Source organism: Trichoplusia ni, chromosome 1, assembly GCF_003590095.1.
Source record: "Trichoplusia ni isolate ovarian cell line Hi5 chromosome 1, tn1, whole genome shotgun sequence".
Taxonomy (NCBI): domain Eukaryota; kingdom Metazoa; phylum Arthropoda; class Insecta; order Lepidoptera; family Noctuidae; genus Trichoplusia; species Trichoplusia ni.
In genome coordinates, this window is record NC_039478.1 from 23,356,623 (window position 1) to 23,381,469 (window position 24,847).

Here is a 24,847-nt window from a genome sequence, read left to right on the forward strand (position 1 = left end):
TTAAGGAATTGAATCGTTATGTCCCCAATCATTCAGTCCCCATCCAGCCACGCTCTGTACGTACATCGCCGGGGTTGGGCGCCCAGACCTCGTCGGCGCGGCGCTCGAGATGCATGTCGCGGTAGGGCGGCGCGGGCTGCGGGTACACGCGGTACTCGGGCCGCAGCTCGAACTCCGGGTGCATGTCGGCGGGGTACTCGGCGCGGTACTCCGCACGCAGCTCGCCGCGCTCTGGAATAACATCATCGTTAATAAAGACAAAGTATTAAGTTTTGTTTAATTTCGCAGAAATACTTGTCCAGTTTGATTTTTTAATTTCTTAACAGCTGAAGTATCTGTTATCTCCGAGCAGAAACAGTAGGAATATTAATGAAAACGACGTGGGAGAGTTACCAAAACAAGAGAGGAGAGGAGAAATGTATTGTGTGCGAATCAATCTCTCTGCTTAGCGTCACTGGAGGTGGATGTAGCTAATGAGATGTAACATTCTTCTATAAATTTTGTACTACTAGATAGCAAGCTGTTGGACAGACGCAACTGAAACTCCTCTTCAATATGCTTTTCTATTCACTGATGAAAATAACCTAGCAGCTTGACAGCATTTTTATTCTCATTTGCTTTCCGATTAAACGAGAAAAAATAACATCTCCTATTACAGCGATATACTATCGCGTACGTTTTACAAAGTTAATTTCCTGTCAAACCCAAAATACCAAGAACCAAAATAGAAACAGTAAAGAAACTTACGCGGATAGACGATATCTTCCCTCGGCGGTCCGTTCTGCGCGGGCACATACTGCACGGCGTTCTGCGGCGGCACGAAGGGCGCGGGGTAGAAGGGGTACGTGATGCGTTCAGCTGACAGGCGCCTGGCGTAAGGGTAGTACTGGTCGTCGGGAGCCGGCTGCGGGAGCAGGACCTCGCCACCGATCAGGGCCGGCGCCATTATCACCGGCGGGTGCGAGCTGGGCAGGTATACTCTGAGGAAAAGAGACAATAGATATTAAAGTTATTAGCTTTTCTTCCAATGTACCCTATCATAGCAGGACAATTTTTTCTTTCAACTGATTTCTCTTGGTTTTGAAGAAGAAATTGTCTTTAAATGCAATCTTTATTTTTTGGTTTCACAACAAATTATTACAAGTGATTAATTTTTTTCGTACTAGATTTGGTTTCTGTATGAAAAAAACCCCAAACCCCATTCCCTAGCTAAGAATACAATTGTTTTAGAAATTGAAATTGAAGTTATTATCTATCCAATGGGAACATGATTTTCATAATTAACAGTACAGTTGTATACTTACTGTGGATGATGTTGGTGTCCGTTCTGCGCGTGCGAGTTCTCTCCGATCTCTTGCGGGATGCTCACGTGCGGCGCTGCTGTGAGTAAACAATACATTCAGTATCATATAATTGGAGTCTTCCTTCACCCCGTACATGTTAAAGCGAGAGAGTGCACTACAAGTATAGCTATGTCTCTCTTTAACAAATACAATCGACTTTCTTTAAGAATAGAAGTGGTGAATCGTACGACACGTTTAACATCCTGGCAGCTTATCTCAACACGGATTTAAATTGAACGGGATGTATTTAAGCATTGTGTGCGTTCGATGCAGTTGCAAGCTTTGTGTGAGAGCGGCTTGGTTGCGGTGCTCGCGCGTCTATATTGCATTAGGGAAATTCCATACTCTTTTGCTGTATACAATTTTAATAATTGATTCGCGGCTATCAGGAACGCACAAAACAAAATGTATTTCTACAGGATGTTTGATTAGTATAGTTAAGTGTTCCAGGTGACGAGAAGGGCAACTCATCACCCGAATTGCCGACAGGTGGCGCAATGTCACTCAAAGCCGTCCTTGGAAGAAGTCAAGGGTTATTAATCTGCCCTTATTTTCTGTCGACTATGGAAAGCCGCCAGTTCACCAGCCCTTAGTAAAGTAGTAAAGCTATAGTGTACTGACGTGGTGGTGCGGTATAGGCGTGCGACTCGAGCATGGGCGGCGGCAGCGCGTACTGCGGCGGGTAGGGCTGCACGGCCAGCCGCGCCCCAGGGGGAGGCGGGGGCGCGCCCGCCACGCCCGCCGCGCCCCCGCCGCTCACCAGGTACGCGTAGTTACCGTTCATGCTCACTCGGTACCTGCACACAAGTAAATCAACGTATAAACAAGTGGAAAACCAAAGCTTGAGTCGGTAGAAATCTTGGAACATAGACAACTGAAAATAAATGCTGTAAGACTAGAACTAGGGTTAAACTTCACTGCTTTCGACTTCTCCTTCACTTCAAACAATAATAAGCATGTCATTATTGTGGGTAACACAACATGGGTAGAAAAATGTGAGGTCAGATCGAGCCAGGATATCCTAACCCTACTATGTAATATATGCTATAACATACAACATGGGTAGAAAAATGTGAGGTCAGATCGAGCCATGACACTTAACCCTACTAATATATGCCAATCAATGCTTAGCTCAATTAATGAAAACTATAAGATCATTAATTTACACACACATAAGTCTGAGATCATTCAATGACAGCTTAATTCGCACAGGCATTATTTGAATTGCAAATAAATTTAGAGATTAATTATAATTATCTATGTATGTATTTGTGTGTTGGACGTTGTTGCCCTTTAAATTATCGCTTGCTCAGTTTCTCAATATTCAATGTAAACAAAACCCTTATTTTAGTAGTCAGGACATATATCATAGCACTCAATAATATGTTTGCCAACCAACGAAGTGGGCTAGTGTCAGCTAGGGTATATTTCATTTACAAAACATACAAATATGAAAATCACAATGACTTGCAATTGCATAAATTGATAGAAGAATAGCATCACAACTAAATTCGCTTATAGAAAGATAAGTAAGACAAGCTTCAACAATAATAATCATATAAGGAGTACTACAGCTGTATAAATTTAGGAGATTTTAAAATACCCACGCTTGTAATAATACACAAACAATTCAAAAAACAAATAATAAAGGAAAACTATAAATACGTATTTGAAACTATTTTTAGGTTATTCTAACTAAATCTTAATTATTATTATGTATTTGCCTTTGTAGTGTTGGATGTTTTAGTTTTTCTTACAAAGACATTTTCTACATATTACTAAAACAATATAAATTAAATAAATGGCATAAACTTTATACTTAAACATTACACATATATGAATAAAATTAAAATCAAAACACTGAATATCGCCATGCACAGATATAAATTAAAAAATAATCGCAAGCGCACATTCTTGAATATAACATCAAACACAATAACTAAATAATATTAACTTATAATTAAATACGTACACCAGTAACATCTAGGTTTCACAATTATTATTGTAAGTACATCAATCATTCAATCTTCACTCATTCAACTCTTGAGCATATCGTTCAAATAATAAAAAACCTTCAATAATTAAACGATAAGATGAAAAAAATACTTTAAAGTACTCACAGTGGTAAATCGGGCATAGATAAATATAATAATGTGAATTATTTAGCACTTAATGAATACTTGGCTAGTGTTGTTGTGTCGCGAGCGTTCAGCGTACAGGGCAGTCGTAACGCGAATGTGGCCCGGCCGGTACAACACGGCTATTATACAATTAGTCTGAAGAAGCGCTCTTTAGGCGAGAGTGATATGCAACCGTTTATACTATTATATTGAATGCAGGGCCGGCCCGTGATTTGCATTGCTTGGACGGTGTTATGGAAACTGCGCACATACGTAAAACTTGTTCTATTCTTTTTTGTATTTTTTTTTTGACGTTCATTCAACATGAATCAGTCATAATATAAAAAAGATATTTTTGAAAAATTTATAACGCTTGTTCGTTCATATATGAGATCATTCCCTTTGGACTACATATAGACCTTTTGACCTAAATTCAAACTTTTGTTTATTAGTAGTCCATTCAGAGGCCATTTTTATTCGCATCTGCGCAGATAACAATATTATTCTTTTACAGAACAACTTTTTAGTAGCAAACTTTTTCAAAAAGTTGCAAATAATAATAATAAAACGTGTGTTCCTTGAGTTTGGTCTGGTTTTGTTTATTCTGCGTTGTCCCCTCTCAATAGCACTTGAAACGTGACGGCCGCCGGGATCAATTGACTGAAGGGGTTACCACTCAGTGTAATGTATGCATCAATGACACGACTCGGGGCACTGAATGTGAATACGTCTTGATTTACTGCCCGATTCAAGATTCAAGTTTTTATTTTGTTGAAATCTAACGTCACTATTTTGAGTGGTCAGATATTTATTAATGAGATATAAGATGAGCGATTAGAATAGGTTTTGGGAACAAATGCGTAGTCAACGTTTACATGGGAAGAGGTCTTTGTCTAGTAATGTGACTTTCATAGCTGATATTGTTAACGCCTGGTTGACGGAATTATAAAGGATTTCATTAAAATGTTTTTAGTGTTATAGATACATAGGCACTAATATGTTCATTGAACGTATGAACAAGTTTCGTACAACATTTTTTGCATATTTATTATTATGTTTAATAATCATTACCTACCTTATTTAACGCTCGCTCGCTTATGACAAAAACACTTTTACACAATAATAGCTAAATATATACTTTAAAAAAAATTAAAAGTACTACTTGATTTTAATTTAACCACGATTAACAACGAAAAAATATCAAATTATGCTTTTACCGAAAAACATTAATAAACGAATAATTTGCTCATAAAACACAATAGATTTGTTGAACGTCTGAAACAGAATGGTCCCGAAAATCTACTTGAAAGTCTATGAATTGTTATGTTTGATCCATATTAATGAATGAAAACTAACTGTCCGGTACACTTCTCTAGTGGAAGCCGAATTTTTTAAATTTGGTATTGAAATAGCCCGAACTCGGAGGAACTGGGACGTGCTTGTGGAAAATTTCGACACAACTTGCTTTAAAGAGTCTTGTTAAAATCGTGCCGATATGTGATTTGGGTTTTCAGTATATTATAGTGGTTTAATTTAAACAAGCAGATAATTTATAAAAACTGTAATATTCTATGATATTGATTAGTTTGATTATTAGTTTTATTTTATCTTATAACGAGCGGTAATTAAAGATACTTCTAGTCTTAGCGACTTTTATGTCTCACAAATACAAACATGAAAATCTTCATCTTTTGAGTACTTTATCAGAAAAAAAGAGGTTTACTAAGTTATCTGCTAAGATTACAGAAAAGTTGTGTTTTTAGTGGTTCATTATACCAGATCTGATCCCCTCCTTTCAATCCTTGAAAAGAAGCGAAGACAGCGAATGCAGCATTAAAGTAACGATATTTTTGCCGTACAATCGTTGTATTACAATAGCGGATATAGCCTTTCATGATAACCAATTGGGCACTTCATACTTCGACTTAACTGGGACATGTACGTTTAAGTAATATGTAGGCTTGGCGACTAAAAGTTGTCAGTTGTCGTGTATTCCATTGATCAAAGTGAGAACGTCACTAGTTTGGTATACTGCCTTCTATAAACAACTTGAAACAGAAGACGTTAATACGAAAATCTCGTTCGTTTATGCCGAGGAAAAGGCCGCCAACAGGGTCACCTCATATGCTGTGAACCGATTCGATACAGAGGTATACAGTCAGGCATATAGCCATACGACGAGACCTTGAACTAGATTTATGACATTTTAAGGCGATTTTGGACTTACTAGCTGTCGCCAGCATTACAAGCTACAGCAGTAATATTATCAAGTCACATCGGCCTAGCCTTTTCCCAACTATGTTGGGGTCGGCTTCCAGTCTGATCAGTTCAACTAAGTGCCAGTGTTTTACAAGGAGCGACTACCTATATGACCTTTTCAACCCAGTTAGATAAAATATAAGACTAGTTACTCTCGGAAACCTAGAATTCAAATACTGTTATATGGAATCGGCAATCTAAAAAATAGTACAAAATAAATTGATAAAATTAATATAACCATTGATTAAAGGAAGATTATATACAAATACGCAATACATAATATTAAAATAAATCATAATACATACATTATAAATATACTTAATAACTAATAAAGAGCACTTTCCTCCTCTCTCCTACTTTTGCTGTTTCCGACAGGGTAATATATGAGCTATGAACCTAGTTATAATTTACCACCTATGTATCATTATGGTATGCAATAAAGATTTGATTTGATTTAATATAAATAGGTGAGTATTATTACCTCTCGAGTTCGTCCTCCGAGTGCGCGAAGGTGCAGGCACTGCCGCGCGGGCAGAACGAGCTGGCGGCAGCGTCGCGACACATCGACACCTTGTACTTTGTGTGTGTTGGTGTCGACGTTGCCGTCGCCGGGGAGTTTTGACCTGGAACAAGCGAGCTGTTAGTATCGCGTACATACCGAGTATTATGCATGTGAATGTGATTATGTTCCTTTGTGGTACACTCGAGAAACTAAAAAAAGATATTGCAATAAGCTTGAGCTAAAAAACAAGGGCTTAGGCATAATTTTAACGGCGGTAAAATAGGGTTGCGAAAATAGTATTATGGATAAGGTGAACGTTGAGACCAGTAGAAGTAGGCAAAAGTTAATGGACAAATCAAACTTTATAACGGTTTTTCTGCCATGAAATTAAAATTAAACACGGAACAATTGAGAGGCATGACCACCCAAGAGCCTCGGCATCGTAGATGAACGAGAAGAACCGATAACATGAATATAATGGAAGAAAGCGGGACACGTGCGCGGAATGGACCAGAATCGTCACCGAATCGGAGCTAGCAGAAAGGTATCGATGATCTGGTTAGGATTTTGAAAGAAGGACTAGATAAGGCAGTATTTAAACAAACTGGAAGTCTACGGGGGAGATTTTTGCTCAACTTTGGGACAATATAACTTGAAAGATCCTTTACGTCGTATTAAGTGCCCGTGCGGGATTGTCAGCGTTTTCCTTACGACATTGAGGATCATAGAAAACATTCACAATAGTTCAAAGGTTAGATGAGACTTACTGGTGTTGGAGTCTAGACATCGTTCTGGCGCGGGGTGCTTCTGGTTGTGGTTGGAGTCCCTGCCCGTGGCCTGCTGCTGCAGGTAGTGTATGAGGCCGGCTACCACCTCCTTCAGTGACGTCATCACCTCCGCTAGTTGCTGCCACGATGGACTTTTGGCGTCTGGAATGTTCATCATAGGATGATATTGAGTTATTTAGTAATGAGATTTGCAATAGGTTGAATGTTTAGAGCATAACAGAAGTTTAAAATGAGCCACAGAAATAATAAAATTTAATCAAAAAGGATTCGAATACGAAAATCTTTTCATATCACGTTTGAGGCTAACCTAGTTAATTAGCTATTAGCTTATAGTACCACTAGCGATCCGCCCCGGCTTAGCACGGGAGCAATGCTAATATACGCTACAGAATTTCTTTTACGTTCTTTATTTTGATAAGCATTCATACCATCGTTATGAAACAACTTTGGAATAAGCGTTTGAAAGAAAAAAATAATAATTGTCACAGTAGTCGTATTTATTTTGATAAGGATAAGTACCATCTCAACAAAAACAGCTTAGCAAAAATGTTTTGTTTTGGAATAAAATTAAAAGCCGAAATAACTGGTTATTGATTATTATTGGTATAATATATATATTATTGGTTATGAGTCAATCATAAAAGATAGACAGATGATGTTTGAGACTTTTATGTAGATCTTTTTATAGTGTATAATATTGTAGAATATTATTTTGATGTATCTCGTGCGGTTAAGCCAGCGTAAGCAATGAAAGCGTAAAAGAATAGTAAATACATTTGAAATCTCTAATATTGATTATGTTCTTCTACTAAATTATGATTAAAATTTAAACTTAAAAACCTTTCTCATGAACCTTTAAAAAAACCGCATCAAAATCCGTCAAGTAGTTTCAAAGAATTAAGTAGTCAAGGGGAAATAAGGACAGAAAAAGCGCTTCTGTTTTATAATATGTAGTGATCATGATTCTTATAATACTTAATTACTGGTTCTTGACTTATTATAAACGTACTGATTAATCCAAAATTTAGATAACTCTGTTGTTTCAATATTTCAAAAGGAATATTTCCATTAAATTACAACTTTTTTCTACAGAACGACAGATAGACAAAGACTTCACATTTCTAGAAACATCTCGAACATTCCAAAGTCTTATCGAATATTTAAAGTTCAAATATATATCATACCGGGACTGGCATCGATGTTCGCTAGCCTGTCTAGATGCAGGCTCATGACGATCAGCTGCGCGGGGTCGCCGGTGCGCTGCAAGGCTATGAACAGCTCCTGCACCGACTGAGCGAACGACTGCGGTGTTTGTAATTTATCTGCAGGGAAAGTAACATGTTATACTAACTGTAAATTGCTGCATTTGATCTGTTATGATATGATTTGGTGTGTGATAAGTTAGGAGTAAGGGAAGGGGTGAAGTCTTAGTAAATATCTAGACTGACATGGTACTCGTGTGGGCCAATTTCTTTTTTGGAAGTCATTTTTGTCCCACTGCAGGGCAAAGGTTTGTCAACTTAGTCCAGGCCCGAGTCAGTCTAGCCTTTTCCTAGCTATGTTGAGGTCGGTTTCCAGTCTTACCAGATGCAGCTAAGTACCAGTGTTTTACAAAGAGCGACGATTTATCTGACCGCTTCAACCCAGTCAAGGCGACAATACATCTTGGTAAGACTTACTACTCGTAACGACTGTAACATGTATAAATAACAGCCGGAGGACCCACAATCTAAAGTGCCTTAAGAAACACCGTACGTCACCACTAGTCACCCAACCACGGACCGACCGTACCAAGCGTAATTTTTTTACGTGCTGTCGATTAACTTGGGCACTTGTAGCTTAGCCACCATGTCCTCAATTCTCAATATGTTTGTTGCATTCCACAATGTGAACTTAAGTAGCAGGTATATCAGTATATACATTAGTTTAAGAGTATTTTGGGCCCTGTCGAGCATAACAAATAGGAATTTGTAGTCCTACATACCTATAATGCTCTGCATGTGGCTCTTATGCGCAGTATCGCCATACAGAAGCGCACTCCACTGGTCGGGCGCGATCCTCAGCCCCGCCTCGGTCGCGATCTGAACGATCTGCGCGTCGTGTTCGCGTCGGAGAGACTCGTACGTACGGAACTCCTCCTTAAGCTGCATTAGAGACGAATCGCACTCGCGTTTTGATACCTGTGGGTAAGGATGTAAGGGTTTATTTTGCTTGGCAAAAAGGTGAATGTGTCCGGACGTGGACGAGTTTGCAAAGCCGACGAATAAACACCAGATGCTCGGGACAAAGTTATTTAAATAAGGACTAGACTCGACAGTAATATCTCGCATCGTGCGTGTGTGGTTCAAAGGGTGCTAAATCAAACCACGTAAATGCAGTCGAACAAGTCAAAGTCACTCACTATTAACTTATCGTAATTAATTTTAGTACCTATTAAGCAAGAAAATTAACAACATTTCGAAATATGAGAATTTATGAACTGAACTTCTGGTAGCACATATTTTATTTAGCACAAATATGCATTTAGCCATATCAGGCTTTAAATATTCCACCAAATTATGGTCAAGCATAGTTGAAAAGACTTAACTTTTCTTCTTTCAACTTAAAGTTTGATTGATATAATAGTTACCTTAAAACAAGAAGCTCTGTATAGGAGCTGGACGACGTGGCCTATGCTAGTTTTAGAAGCCTGCGGAAAATGAGGCTCCAGTCTTTGGACAACAAACATCACTAACACCTGGAACAGAAAAACATATTATATCAACAAATTATTAAAATACGAAAACTTTAATGAAAAGGAAACTTAAAAACTATTAGTCACTTGTGACACTACGTCACGGTGCAGCGGTGTGATTGGTCAACAAAGTTTCCCACAGTCAATTGCACTAAACGGTCGCTTTAATCGGTCATCTCTAAATCAACAGGAAAATTGAAAAGGCTTTTAGAGTAGAGGCGTCAGGAGGCGCCATTGGATCTTATCATATAGTCTTAACGCCACGACACGTAATGGCGCCACTGTAGCGCTTTTTCAAGATTCAAATTTGAACGGCATTATAATAAAAGGAACCTTACAGAAAATAATAGACACCATAAATAATGGCAAAAGAATTTCATTACTGGTCGCCACGATGTGAAGTAAAACCTACATTAGGTCCTATTTTTTTAAACATATATAATAATAATATTTTTATTATTATAAGTTAAGCTTTTTCACCTAGATGTCTAAAATATGAATGCTGTGATCTTCTGTAATTGAGAGAGCACAACTCAAATGTACACTATTTCTTGTTTATAAATGTGTTTTTGTGTATTCTTTGTTGGAGATCCAATAATAAAGAAATAAATAAACATGGTGGGTATAATGTAGACAACAGTATGGTTTGTCTCGTGTATTGCCTTACCTTTCTAGACAATGCGGATCCGTCTTCTAGCGCTAGCAGGACTAGCTTCAGGACTTCCTCCTGCATCGCCGGCCCCAGGAACTGACACCCGCGCGCCCGCACCGCCGCCCACAGGTTCGCGCTCAATTGCTGTGGGTTCTACAAGTAAATAACATCTTTATTAGATCACTATTGCAAAGCTTTTTAAATTTTCTGGAGTGAAGAGGAATCAAAAATGGTCGGAATGTTGAAACGCACAGAGTTGAAAATCAGACGACAGTAGGTCTGTCCTCAAGAACTGATTTGTGTCCAAGTTCCAATACCAACAATCTAATAATGGTCATAGCTTTGTTGCTGACCACACTCTGCTGAGCTGAGGAGCTGATATGTCATTCACTTCTTTTAGTACATACGCTTTGTACTAAAAGAAGTGAATGACACATTATGTGTTTTTTCCTAGATTGAAACGCCACGCATCGATTAAAAACATCCTTCAACTGTCTGTGTCAGAACTAAGAGATCGCTAGCGCACGCTCTACGTGACTCTTTCTTTGTTTTCTTTTGTTTTTAAAAACGACTCAATCAATAAGGATTTTAATCCTTGTGTGGAGGGGGTTATCACACGCATACAAAAACCCAGACTCAGAACAAGCATTAGTGGATGCCACAAATGATCGCGCACAGAGGACCTCGGCTGGATGTTGTGCATACCTGGTGCTGCAGTATGAGCTCGGTGACGGTCCGCTCGCCGAGTGAGCGCGCCGCCCTCGCCGCCCGCCCGCGCCCCTCCTCGTCCGTCATGACGCACTGCAGCAGCATCACCAGCTTGCGCTGCATGGGCCGGGACAGGCGCGTGCTGGCCATTATGTTGTTAACTAAACACACACATAAAAATAATATAAGTAATTGAGAAGCAAACAGAAAATGTGTATCTTTGTTTCGCTTAAGGAACCTTAAAATGATAAAGACGAAAAGAGACCAAAGGAAAACTCTAAATTAATTGACATATAAGTTGTATATTCGTGCGTGTTCTGTAAGTCGAAATTAACGAACGCAATCAGATAAAAAACAACGTACTCTCCCTTAAATTGTGAAATGTTTCCACATAGCAACAACAGCAATTGGACCGATAACGACATTGCGTCAAATTCAGTTTAGACCTCAGAATTTTTGACATAATAAACCCACACACATGCATTGAAAACATTTATAAAAAGGGCGGTTGCTACGCGATGCGAAATCCGTAAGCAAAGCTGTACCAATTAAAGAAGTACAAATTTAAAGCCGTTAAACACGTGTCAATTACTGACGTTTTTTAAACTACGTAGATAAGAACTCGTTCTGTTTGAGAAACCTCGAAATTTCGGTAAAACTTAAACTTTCATGTCCCAATATAGTCGCGTTAAATTCCAAACTTCTAAAAACTGCCGTGTCGAAAACTAGGCAGGAATAAATACACGTGGCACGGTACACAGTTATTGTTGCTAACGCGAACTTATAACTAATGAAACTTTTTTGAAACCATATAAATATAAAACTTAATAACATGTACAACACAATGTATTCACCGCTAGGTTTTATTACGAACTAGCTTTTCGCCCGCGGCTTCGCCCGCGTCGAGGTCGGTTATATCACGTTTCCAAGAAAACTCTTCAAAAATAATTCATAAAAATATCCTATGTTCTTTCTCAAGGTCAACTCTATCTCTGTACCAAATTTCATTAAAATGAGTTCAGTGGTTTACACGTGAAAGCGTAACAGACAGACAGACAGACAGAGTTACTTTCGCATTTATAATATTATTAGGGATAAGCCCTTGTCAATCGAGGACAGTCATTAAGTTAATAAACATTCACATACAAGTAGGAGCTATACTTAGTTCTGGTTTTTGAGGTTAAAAAGAATAATCAGTCATAAAAACTAGGTGGTATCACGGAATTAACTTTAAAATTATTTCCAATCTGTCAATTTATTAGCTTTTTAACTTCAAGAGTTATAACTACTCAAATGTATATATATAAAAATAAATCCCTTTTCCCCTTGTTCACGGCATCACGCGAGAACGGCTGGACTGATTTCGCTAAATCATTCTTGTTATATTTGTCAAGAGAAGAAGCTTACGAAAAAAAAAAAATTGAGCGGAAACTAGTAAATCTAAGAATACTTAACCACCATATTGTTGGATCCTTCTGCGCCCCTAATAATACAAAAGCACCGGGAACGGGACCTAAGTATTCACGCGGGTGAAACCGCGGGGCAAAGCTAGTAATAATTATAAATTATAGTAACAAAGTCTACGATGATTCCTATTTAAAATTTTCTTTTAAAAGTATTCTTTAGTATTCGGTAAACCTAGAAACGGAAACAAATAGGGAACAGTGAATGGTAGTAATTATTAGGCTCACCATTGCCACAATACTTGAGGTAAACAGCGAGATGTTCCATGCACTTGATGATGCAGTCGTAGGCCTGCTTGTCGTGCTCGGGCAGCGCCTGGATGGAGGGCGGGTGGTAGGGCTGCGCGGGCGGCGTGTACCCCGCGAGCTGCAGCAGCGCGGTGTTCACCACCAGCTCCTCCGGCTCCACCTGGATTAATGCCTGGGGGGAAGAAGATACGTTACTCCTGCAGCCTTATTAAGCTAATAGCTTTTCTTTATAATACTACATGGAATTAAATGGCAGCCTTCAAATGTTGGAGTATAGCAATGTTTCTCGACAAGAAACACGACTTTGAGTTGTCTATTCCCTAAGTTTAAGCGATTCGTTAGCGTTAGCGCTTGGAAAATCAAATAGTCTAGAGTCTCTGTACTGCTCAGCAGATTCCGGTATTGTACTGATGTGTTTACTTGACAAATATCATCGTGTACGGATTTTCATGGATTTTCACGTGTTCGTATCCGTGCAAGATTTCCAATACAAAACAAACTAAACTGAAATCGCTTAATCGGGAGCTATGTTACACACAGACAGACTGACAGTCACGTCAAACTTATAAGCCCCTTTTTTATCTTTTGCCTCAATTAACATAATTATTATCAGGTCTACATAATTTGACAGTAACTTTAAGGAAGTCTTACGTTTTTGCGTTTTTTTCGCATGCTCGAATCTTATTTTCATGTGATTTTTAAGCAAACCCGGAACTTATGACAATAAGATTTCGAAAAGACCTCTTTCTTCCTTTGGAAATCTCCGAGAATTATCCAGAACTAAATTACAAATGATACAATTTCCAGTTTCTGGTTTCCAATTCCTACAGGCTCAGTCATTTCGACTGAAAGTAGGAAAAGCATTATCAAAATACTGACATTATTAATTTACTGCGTCACACTAAACGGAAGGTACATAAACGAAACGGGCATACGTATAATCTAGGTATACTTCACAAAAACTTAGTTCGTATAAAACGAGTAGCGACGATTTGTTATTAAAATTTCTCCGTACGAGGGCAGTGGTCAAGGTCATCACTTGGATCTGCGCCCATTCTATAAACATCGCCACCCCTGCGACGCATCAAATGTAATCGCTACCGATACCGGTGTATAGGGATTACTAAATACTAGCAGCGTCGCGCGGGTTTACTCGCTTCGCTCTCAGCCTCATGGGCTCGAGATGAAAAAGGGTTTTTGTTAGAAAAAGTTATAGATTAAGCGGGATTTGCAGCAAAAAATATTTTTCTTTAGATACTTCTTTCCATGTTACCAAGACATGTTTATGAATTAATTATTTTCTACTAACACAATAATAATATAGTATATGGACATCTGGGAATCAAAGAAGTCTCTTTATTTTCGCGAAGTCAGTCTTGCTATAGAACTTTAAGGAAGTTATTCATCAAAAAGTCCCGTTGGAAGAAAGAGATCTTATTCGAAATTCAGTCGAATTTGTAACTAACTCCGTACAGATTATTTTGCGATAGATAATTAACAAACAACTATCCACCCTCACAAACATTTCTAGTATACAATTAGCAGGATGTTCCAGACATCGCACAGACCACGTATGTGTGAGTAATTGCAACGCAACAAAGCGAGATGTTGCTATGAGACGGCTCAATGCTAAACTGAATAAGAGTCACGCGCCAGACACCTAATTAGGGGAAGGGACAGGTGATCCCTAAATAACGACCCCTTGTACATCAAAACGTCTGCCTTCATATTCAAATATTTGTATTTCAATCAAAACAAGTAGACGGTGCTACAGACGCTACAGATACACGAGACGTAGATTCACTTAAGTCTACTAATTGCCATGCTTCGGATTACATGTTGTGTTATGCTAAACTGCGCACTTAACATTCGAACAAACACTAAAACAGATCAGTTAGTACCAAAAATAAAATCAAGTTTATCAATAACGCTTTTACTGAAGAAAACATTATTAATTACGACGCGAAACTACGCTTAATAAGCAGACAAACAACGTCACAGTTTCCAAGCTGACGAACTTTTAATACGACTAAACTTAATTAAAACTATGATAGAAGTTTGAACGGAATGTTTTCAACGAAACCTATACAATGTCAAGTGACTTTGGTACTAAAGAGCAGAATAATTAACAAGACTGGATTTCTACGGATAATGAACATTTTAGAATTTTTTAAGTAGAAACATATTTGCTTGAAATCAGATAAATGCTCAATCATTCTAGAGCATTCTACAAATATAAGCTTCCATAATTATTGTTTAAACAAACCAATTTTGTAACAGTAATCTATGAAGCAATAAATGAATCAAAAACCATTTTAAAGTTTCAATATCACTAGGCTAGACGATAATTTTGGGGTTCAAAAATCAATAGCGATTGCCTAGACCACCCCTGCCTACCCCTCTGTCTGACCAGTACAAACAGATAAGCATACCTACATGCAACTCAACCCCAAGCGAGGGGATTCAAATGAACGAGACTGCGTCTGATGTATGCTTTAATTCTATATTTTAAACTGAATTGTGAGTTACTGTCTCTGTGATATTAGTTTCAATTCAAGCCTGCACTAAAGATTAATAAAAAGGTTATTTATTTTTTAATATAGCTTGGTTGGAATAATTGTTATTTTTTCCATTTGCTACGAAAATTGATCATAGTTAGTTATTCTTAGTAATTTGATAATCAGGCTTTTTTTTAATTTCTATTTTGTTGGATACGAGATATTTCCGGTAATTTAGGTTCGATTTCAAAACATCCATGCTTTACATTAGGCGTTGTATATACTGTAAAAAGTTATGAAATGGTTTTGTTCAAACTATTGAATTCGGTTCAGTTTTAAAAGTTTAACTATTATGTATAAGTTAGGTATCACTAGAATATTATTATCGAGAAGAATCCAAATTTTCCAAGACAAGAATCCAAGTTTTTAATATCAATCAATATTTTTTAAGTAAAACTATATTTTATTTATGGAGCGTCGTTTCGTATGTTGCAACTATGATTCAATTTGACGCAACACTTAAATGTAACTAAAATGTTTACTAAATTGCTTTTCCGTGTAGTTTCTGGAACTGTTTCAATCCTTACAAAAAAAAAACTAAATTCTTTATTATACTTATAGTTCTCACTTAAAGTACTACTCACTTTTAGAAACTTTAAATGAACTCATGGAAACTTTCCACAGAACTTTTAAACACGTGTTTCTCTAATTTTAACTATAAAAGAAGCCATAGAAATGCTTATCGCAAACCTAATACGAAGCAGAATCGAATGCGAAGGTGCCGTACTAATATTGGTGATGGACAAAAAATCTTCGTGTATCTATGAAAGCCCCAGAAACACGTTATTTGTAAAAAAATAATAGTTAGCTAGTTAGCATGGTGGCAGACGATTAGACAGCGGAGGTTTAATATAGGATAGTAATACGGTCTAGGTTATATATTTTTCATATACACCGTGATTTTTTAGTCGTCTTACAAAAGCAGCCCAGTTCATGTATCCAATGACTAGAACACGTTCATGATAAAAAATAGGTATTTATGAGATTGAAAAAAAATTAAATGCAATTTTTACTTAATATTTTTCTTGCAATTCGTAGTTTTTTAGAAACACAGCTCTGTTGCGAGTGCGGTCCGAGCCTTGTAATAATGGTGAGGGGCGCGGGCGGCGGCAATTTTATCATTTTTAAGAGAACATTTGAGATTTCTCTTGTTTAATTTTCTTCGTACTTATTATCTTAGTTGATGATAAAAAAATAATAATCGCGCCTAGGGTATTTTACGTCGGATACATGAACTGGGCTGCTTTTGTAAGACGACTAAAAAATCACCATGTATATATTTTTTTAATAATTTAATGTAATCAAAATGAAAAAAAAATGAAAGCTATAAGCATGATAGATATCATCCCGAAGATTTCTTTGATAAGGAAATTATAAAATGTTTTTTATATTAGTAGGTAGTTATGGAAGTCAGTTGTGTACTTGTCAGAATATCAGACACCTGTAAGCACATTGCGACCAAATACTACTGCGATGGGAATAAAATGTGAAAACATTATATAAAAATTAACCTCTTTGAGCTTGCTTCATTTCCTTGTAACGAAAGTACAGGTCAATCAGAATCAAAAACGCCCCAATTCAATGGGATTGTATTATTTCGTTACGGAGCTCGGTATGGCCACTTTCCAGCTCCAGCATCAAAATAACCAGTCATTATCATATTGCAAAGTGAAATTTTATAACATTTGGTAATCTAGAAGGGGATGAAATTTAATTCGCGTGATTTGATTACGCCGAAAGAAACAGTTGAAAGTAAATAAAAACATATACGTGAAGGAGTTTATCATAGCTACTTAGTCCATATAGACAAAATTAATCCGTTTATCCAGATTTTACCATATTTTTGGGTGTATTATAGTTCGAAGAAGTCTCATGAAGAAAAAATGCCGGGAAGTCCCTAAAACAGCAAATTTTATTTTCCCCACCAATTTGAACCTTACTGCTATTCAACAAAATTCTTAAATCACATGCACTCAACAAAGTCTAAGTAATGAAGGTTCCTAACATCAAATAGGGAAGAAATGCGAGGAAAATTTATATTTAAAATTTAAGGAAGACACTTTGGTTGTTGCGTCCAGTAACGTTCCCGAGCAGTAAGTTGGTACCAGGAGAGCAGGTAATTATAGCAAATGGGGCGTAGGTATAAAGAGAAAATGTTTAAAAAGTTTCGTAGTCATAAGTCACCAGAAGAGCAGGTGGAAGTAGTGAATGAGGATCGTATCGGAATATCGATCTTGCGGAAAAGATTGACTTAAGTACCTCATTTTTAGGGTTATGTACGTCTGAATACAAAAACGGAACCCTTATAGGATCACTCGTGTGGCTGTCCGTCCGTCGCTTACAGTCATCTCCGAATCTATTAGACCGATTAAGTTGAAATTTGGTACACATATCAATTCCTGTGACCCAAACACAGAGGTGTGACGTGAGCAGATGAAATCTGTATATGGGGGCTCATATTTGGGGGGGAAGGGGAAAATTAAAAAAAAAATTGTGAAAACTGCATCGTGTGGCATATCAAATGAAAGGTCTTGTTGAGAAGATCTTAAATGTATTTTTTTGTAATTTTAAAATAAATAGTTTCCAAGTTATTCAAGAAAATTGACGAAAATTGACCAAAATGACCTTATCTCCGAAACTACTGAACCTAAAATTTTGAAAAAAATACAGAAATTAGTTTTCTCCTTATAGATTATAGGAAAACCTATAAGAAGTCCATGATATTAAAATAACATGGTAAATCACTCAATATTGTGCGTACCAACTTACATTTGCAGGTGGAATGTGTGGGAGAACATATTTTTTAACTCCAAAAACATGATAGGTAACATAGTACGGAACCCTCTTCACGCGAGTTCAACTCGCACTTGTCCCCTTTTTATTTTATTTTTGTCTGCATTTTTATCATCGACTGTCGGTTGGTACGAAGTTCGCTGGGACAGTAGTAATACTAATCTATACTAATATATAAAGCTGAAGAGTTTGTTTGAAAATGTAGCAAAAACGGGGAAAAATATTCCTGTTCGAGGGTTTTCGTTCATAAATTCCTAACTTATATCTTTTAACCACGCGGATGAAGTCGCGGGCAACAGCTAGTAAGTATTATAAACGCGAAAGTTTATATGTATGGATATTTGTTCCTCTTTCACGCAAAAACCACTGAACGCATGTAGGCGAAATGCGGTTCAGTTTATAATCAGAATTAACACATAGGATACTTTTTATCCCGATGTTATGTTCCTTTGAGATCATTTTCTATATTTTCCATACTGAGATATAATCTACAAAACAAATCTTGTCATGAATGCTCTATACAACATGATTGACGTACACGTGCCGTTAGGGTCAGCAATATGTTGTTATTGTTTCCTACCTAACACCTATACATTTGCGGGCATGTCCCCAGGAGTTAGCCATGACACAGACCTACGTGGACGCTCCGTCGCGGTCGTAAACATAACATAACCTACAGCGAACGAACGTAAATAAGTGACGCACATTTTGGCTCAGTTTACCGGCTTATACAAGGTAGTAAGTTCCGATCACAACTTGTCGATTGAGTAATAATGTAGTCAAAGGGGAAATTTAGCTGAGATTGACATATTAGAGAGTTTTCCTGGGTTTGCGTAAAATGACTTTTTTTTAAATCTCCAATAATATTCGTTTATATAGGGTTTCTTAGTAATGAAGTTATCATATGAAAGTCTAAATTTAAGGATTCGATTAATAGTTTAGAATTTAGACTTTCAGGTAAACTTGTTAAAATTAGACTTCAAGTTTAGATAACATTTTGAATAACCGTTTCGAAAAATCTCCGATAAACCCAAGCAAGACAGGTAGGTAAACAAGTGCATGCATTAAGGAAATGTCAAAGACAATAGAGGTTTTCGTTTCGATATCTACGTACTTCGAGGCTTGATTTTAGATACAGCATGTCTTCTGGTGAACAAAGCACGCTAACTACAAAGCACTGAGCAAACACGGCAGGCCTAGGGCCTATGTTATCTGGTGTCACGTTCGTTCTCGACGACGAGTCTGTTTATTGTCACGTTATTGCCTGAAAGCAATAGATACGTACAAACGTCCATTGCAGTTCGTCGACAGGAAATTACTAAATTGCGCTGCACTGAATCAAATAAGAGCACTATTAAAAAATCTCGGGAGTCGCCGGCACCAGACGTGTTGAACACCTTGACTGTGCAAAACGCTGACTGACACGTTACTGAGTCTAGCGGCTGAGACGCTGCACTGACCCAATTCTGCGCTGGACTCAATAGATCCTCCGCTCCGATGCCAATTATGGAGTATGCTCACAAAAATGAATCAACTGTGATTTTCGCGCCATACTGCAACATACTTACCTGAATGCAAACCTATCAATTCCTTACTCAAAAGATAATATTATATACCTATGCATACAGAAACATTCTTGTTCGTAAAACTAAGACCACGCTGTCAAGATGCAGAGTATATTGTCGGGTTCAATGCACTCTTGAGGAGCTACTGGATCGTATTGAAAAGGTTGGGTTATTCCATTTCTCAAGGGAAGCTGTGGACTACTTAATGTATAAATACGCTTCGACCAATAGGAGCGGAGAAGCAGTGGAAAATCTGATCAATGCATGAAAATATACTCTTTTTAGAAGATTTGCGTACGTCCGCAGTTGAAATGGTTAAAGTATCGAAAAGATCATGCGTATATTAATTGTGCCCTATTAAAATTACAACATAACATCCGCAGCAGCTTTTATCTGTATTTTCTGCCAGTAAAAATGTTCAAACATAATGTTAATGCAATTAGTTGTTCCGAAGGAGATTAAATTTGGTCCTGAATGAAATGCAGTGCATCTATCCTTGTTTATTAATACTAGGCATATAAAAAAGCACATCTCACACGGAGGTGGTGAAAAAAATGCTTTTCGATTAATGTGAGAATCAACCTACCAATAGAAAGTATTTATAAACTACTTGCATTTTTAATGTACCGATACATACTTTCCGTAACCAATCCATCAACTATATTATATGATGATGCCATTATTAGTTTGTGTTATGTAAAATTAATTAATAACCAAGAAAACATCATGTTCTGTAAGGGGATTCCGAGGTATATCGTCCAGCAAACTTGCTGCGAAACAGAAATTTTATTAATTACAATTTAGACTGACATATCTTATCTACTGATTAAGATTATTATCGTTCAATAATTTTTACTGTAGAGATATTCTGTGAAGCAGAATACATCAAAACTGACGAGAAAGACATCTCTGAGAAGTAGGACAGTACACGCAGGCAAAACAAATTCAGTGATGCTATACTCACTCAATTTCCCAGTTTGGTAAAACAACGTCGGAAAAAAACACAAAACGCACCTTTCAAGTCACTCGTGTGATTTCGTCTCTTGTTTATATTCAGTAAACCTCATCAACAATCGGATCGCGTGACGAAAGACGACTTTAAAATCGATTTCTTTTTAAAGTGCCCTTGAGTCGGAACGATTATACAATATAATAAGTGCACGGCAAAAACATAGTGAATATAAATCGAATCAATCGGAATAAGCGAGCTCAGTTTCGGATGAGGGAATAGTACAGGTCTGTGGGTATTGACTGGTCTGCCGACGCGCTGTCTGAGCTCTCGCTAGCAGCCTACTCCCCGTGACCGGGGAGGCGGAGCCGGCGGTCACGTGGCCCGGCTTCAGGACTCCAGCACGTGCTCAAGAACCGATACCTCACATTTGTAAGCATTTTCGGAAAAACCCCGGAGAATCTCGCACAACCTACCACTTACGTTTTTTCCCGTTTGTTTATTCGGTATGGATGACTGTTTACATTTACTTATTGTTTGAAATCCCTTGGAAATCTCTGTTTTCGATCGAAACCATTGAATATCCAAAATGATTATTATTTTTTTCAAAATTATTTGATGGGTTAAATATAACTGTACTATCGAATTTTAGCGAATATAAAATAATGGCCTACGCTGGAAACCCTTCAACGAACGACCGCCAAATCCAATTACAAAGCCTAATAAGAAACAAAGTGATTCGATAAGATTATGAACAACTACATAATATAGTGTTTTTTGCCAACTCTAAAATACTAAGATTTGGGTACAATTTTATAATCTATCTATATATCTATACTTATAATAAATCTGTAGAGAGGTCAATTCTGTACATAAAATATATTTAAAAAATAACTATCAAGGGGTGGTTAGGGATCGCTACTGATGCCAAAAATGCAATCAGTAAAATTTTTGTCTGTCTGTCTGTCTGTCTGTCTGTCTGTCTGTCTGTCTGTATATTCGTTATAGAAACAAAAACTACTCGACGGATTTTAACGAAATTTGGCACAATTATTCTTCATACTCTTGGGCAGGTTATAGTATACTTTTCATTACGCTACGACCAATAGGAGCAGAGCAGTGAAGGGAAATATTGGGAAAACGGGGTAAGTTACTCCATTTTTTAAGCTTCCGTCACGTGTGCAGGCTTATAGGTTAAAGCTACATAGAAATCATGTATGACGGAAATATTCTCCCTAAAATTATATAAAAAATATTCCTCGACAGCATATGTCTAACTTTTATGGTTGACTCACAATAACACGTGAAACTCCCGATAGCTTAGCAATTCGGAGATTTCTGATTGTATTTGTCTACTCTAACGTTTACAACACTATCACTCATCCCCAATTAAAAAAGTTAACATTATTACCTATTCAATAAAAAAAGAATCATGTAAATCGGTGTAGAAACACCAAAGTTATACATGAAATAATAAGAAATCGCGCGTGAATACAGAGTCATGCTATAAGGATTATTTTCGTGTATCGGTTGCCGCGCTCGACGCGCGTCGTGGCGGGAGGTGTAAAAAGGCGGGGGGTCCGCGCTCGAGCGTCATACAATATTTGGCTGTTGATGCGAATAGACGTTCAGACTGTTCGACCTTATTGACAATCAATAATTGTTATTTGCAAACCGTGCTTATCAGCACGACTTTTAGTCTTTGAATAGTTTATTTTTAGAATTGTTTTGTTGTTAGTTTATATAATAGGTATTAGATTAATAGTATTAGTAGTAGGTACACCTATTAGTTATTTTGGTAGTGTTTAATTGTATTAATAGTTTATTTTCGTAATTGGTAGTGTTTAATTATATTAATAGTTTATTTTCGTAATTTTTATATTATTTATTTTGGTAGTGTTTAATTGTATTAATAGTTTATTTTCGTAATTTGGTAGTGTTTAATTAAATTAATAGTTTATTTTCGTAATTGGTAGTGTTTAATTAAATTAATAGTTTATTTTCGTAATTGGTAGTGTTTAATTATATTAATAGTTTATTTTCGTTATTATTATATTAGTTATTTTGGTAGTGTTTAATTGTATTAATAGTTTATTTTCGTAATTGGTAGTGTTTTATTATATTAATAGTTTATTTTCGTAATTATTACATAATAACTATATATAATTGTAAGTGTAAGGTAGCTTCAGTTACCGTCGATTAAAAATACACAATGCCACCTAAAAAACGACCATCTTTATCTCGAAATTCGAGAGATGCTAAAAGGATGAGAAATGCGCGTTCTCAAGAATCGGCAGAGGAAAGAGCACAACGGTTAAACTCTATGAGAGTTAGTGCCTCAACCTCTCGAGCCAATGAAAGCTCTCCAGAGAGAGAGATGCGATTAGCAGCTGACAGAGCGAGACGAGCTACATCACGGGCGTCTCAAAGCTCTTCTCAACGAGAGCTGAGGCTTACCATTGACCGAGAACAACATGTGTTATCCCGAGATGCTGAAACTGCGTCACAACGAGAATTGCGTCTCACTGCTGACCGCGAACGGCATACATTGTCTCGCGAGTCAGAAACCTACACTGAGAGGGAATTGCGTCTCACAGCTGACCGCGAACGTCATATATTGTCTCGCGAGTCAGAAACCTACACTGAGAGGGAATTGCGTCTCACAGCTGACCGCGAACGTCATATTTTATCTCGAGAATCTGAAACTTTAACTCAATATGAAGACCGTTTGACAAATGATAGGGTGCACCATAATGTTATTCGATCTCTCGAAGACGCACATGAGCATGAACAACGACTAGAGTCGGTACGCGAATATTATAATTCTTTGAGACAAGAACGATCAGTAAGTTTGTCTAATGAAAGATTAAGAATCGAAAATATTCGGTCTCTTGAAACGGACGAACAGCGAGAGGCCCGTCTTACTGCAGACAGATTTCAATGTGTATTTTTTTTACACATAGAAGATCAATCTAGAAATTCGGTGGCTTGGTCCGACAAATATAAAAGTGGGTTTGCTTATAACCTCACAATTGATTATGGATCATCTTCTGTAATAGGCGATATGAACGTGGTATGTCGTTTTTGTAATGCTTCAAAGTGGAGTAAGGAGTCAGCTGGTTTCTGTTGTTCTACAGGTAAAATAAATTTGCCTTCATTCGAAGACCCACCGGAACCTTTGAAATCACTACTTTTAGGGGAACATATACAATCTAAACAGTTTTTAGATAATATTCGCACTTATAATAGTGCATTTCAAATGACATCCTTTGGCGCTCAACAAATCTCAGAAGGTCATTTCATGCCTACTTTTAAGATACAAGGTCAGGTTTACCATTTGATAGGATCCCTTTTGCCTGAAAACCAACCTAAGTTTCTTCAAATATATTTTGTATCCGACTACAACGAACAGTCGAATATAAGAAATCAATATTTCCCGAATTTAAATACTGAACTCATATCACAACTTCAGAACATGTTGCATCAGGTTAATTCGTATGTATGCAGTTTTAAATCGGCATTAGAAGCTCTTCCTCGAGATGATGATAACAATTATAAAATTGTTATAAATGCCGATAGGCGTCCAACTCAGGAACACCCTGGGCGTTATAATGCTCCATCCACGAATGAAGTTGCTGTGGTATTGGTCGACCAGGAATGTGATAGGCGTGATATCGTTATCCGTTCCAGAGATAATCGTTTGCAACGTATTTATGAAACCCACAGGGCTTACGACAGTTTGCAATATCCTTTGATATACTGTCGAGGGGAAGATGGTTATAATTTTGCTTTATACCAAACTGATCCGCGTACAGGCGCACCTAATTATAATAAAAAGATTTCATGCCTTCAATTTTACTGTTACCACTTGCAAGTAAGACGGAATAGGTTTGTATACTTTCAACGTTTTCGTGGCTTATTCAATCAGTTTATTGTAGACATGTACGCAAAAATTGAAACCGAAAGATTAGTTTATATACGATCTAATCAAAGGCAGCTGCGCGTTGAAGAATACGTGCACCTTCGCGACGCCATGCAGCAAGATAACGATACGGTGAATATGGGTCGTTTAGTTATTTTGCCCTCTTCTTTTACTGGTGGTCCACGATACATGCACGAACGTACTCAAGATGCTTTTTGGACGTCCCGACTTATTTATTACAG

At 37.4% G+C, this 24,847-nt stretch overlaps 1 protein-coding gene across 3 annotated transcripts in view; it reads right to left on the reverse strand.

Annotated features, from left to right (window-relative positions):
• LOC113499943 (roquin-1) overlaps positions 1 to 24,847 on the reverse strand; it is a 42,315-nt gene that overhangs the window by 7,922 nt on the left and 9,546 nt on the right. Inside the window, exons 3-14 of one of the 3 annotated variants that reach the window (XM_026880560.1) lie at positions 12,798 to 12,990; positions 11,104 to 11,267; positions 10,414 to 10,551; positions 9,642 to 9,749; positions 8,997 to 9,192; positions 8,197 to 8,334; positions 6,992 to 7,153; positions 6,204 to 6,345; positions 1,965 to 2,140; positions 1,305 to 1,377; positions 748 to 980; positions 65 to 231 (exon numbers count right to left, since the gene is read on the reverse strand). In XM_026880560.1, coding sequence (XP_026736361.1) covers positions 65 to 231; positions 748 to 980; positions 1,305 to 1,377; positions 1,965 to 2,140; positions 6,204 to 6,345; positions 6,992 to 7,153; positions 8,197 to 8,334; positions 8,997 to 9,192; positions 9,642 to 9,749; positions 10,414 to 10,551; positions 11,104 to 11,267; positions 12,798 to 12,990 — 1,890 coding nt within the window. Of the gene's footprint in view, positions 1 to 64; positions 232 to 747; positions 981 to 1,304; positions 1,381 to 1,964; positions 2,141 to 6,203; positions 6,346 to 6,991; positions 7,154 to 8,196; positions 8,335 to 8,996; positions 9,193 to 9,641; positions 9,750 to 10,413; positions 10,552 to 11,103; positions 11,268 to 12,797; positions 12,991 to 24,847 lie in introns of all 3 variants that reach the window. The other 2 variants (XM_026880567.1, XM_026880552.1) reach the window with 2 other exon arrangements.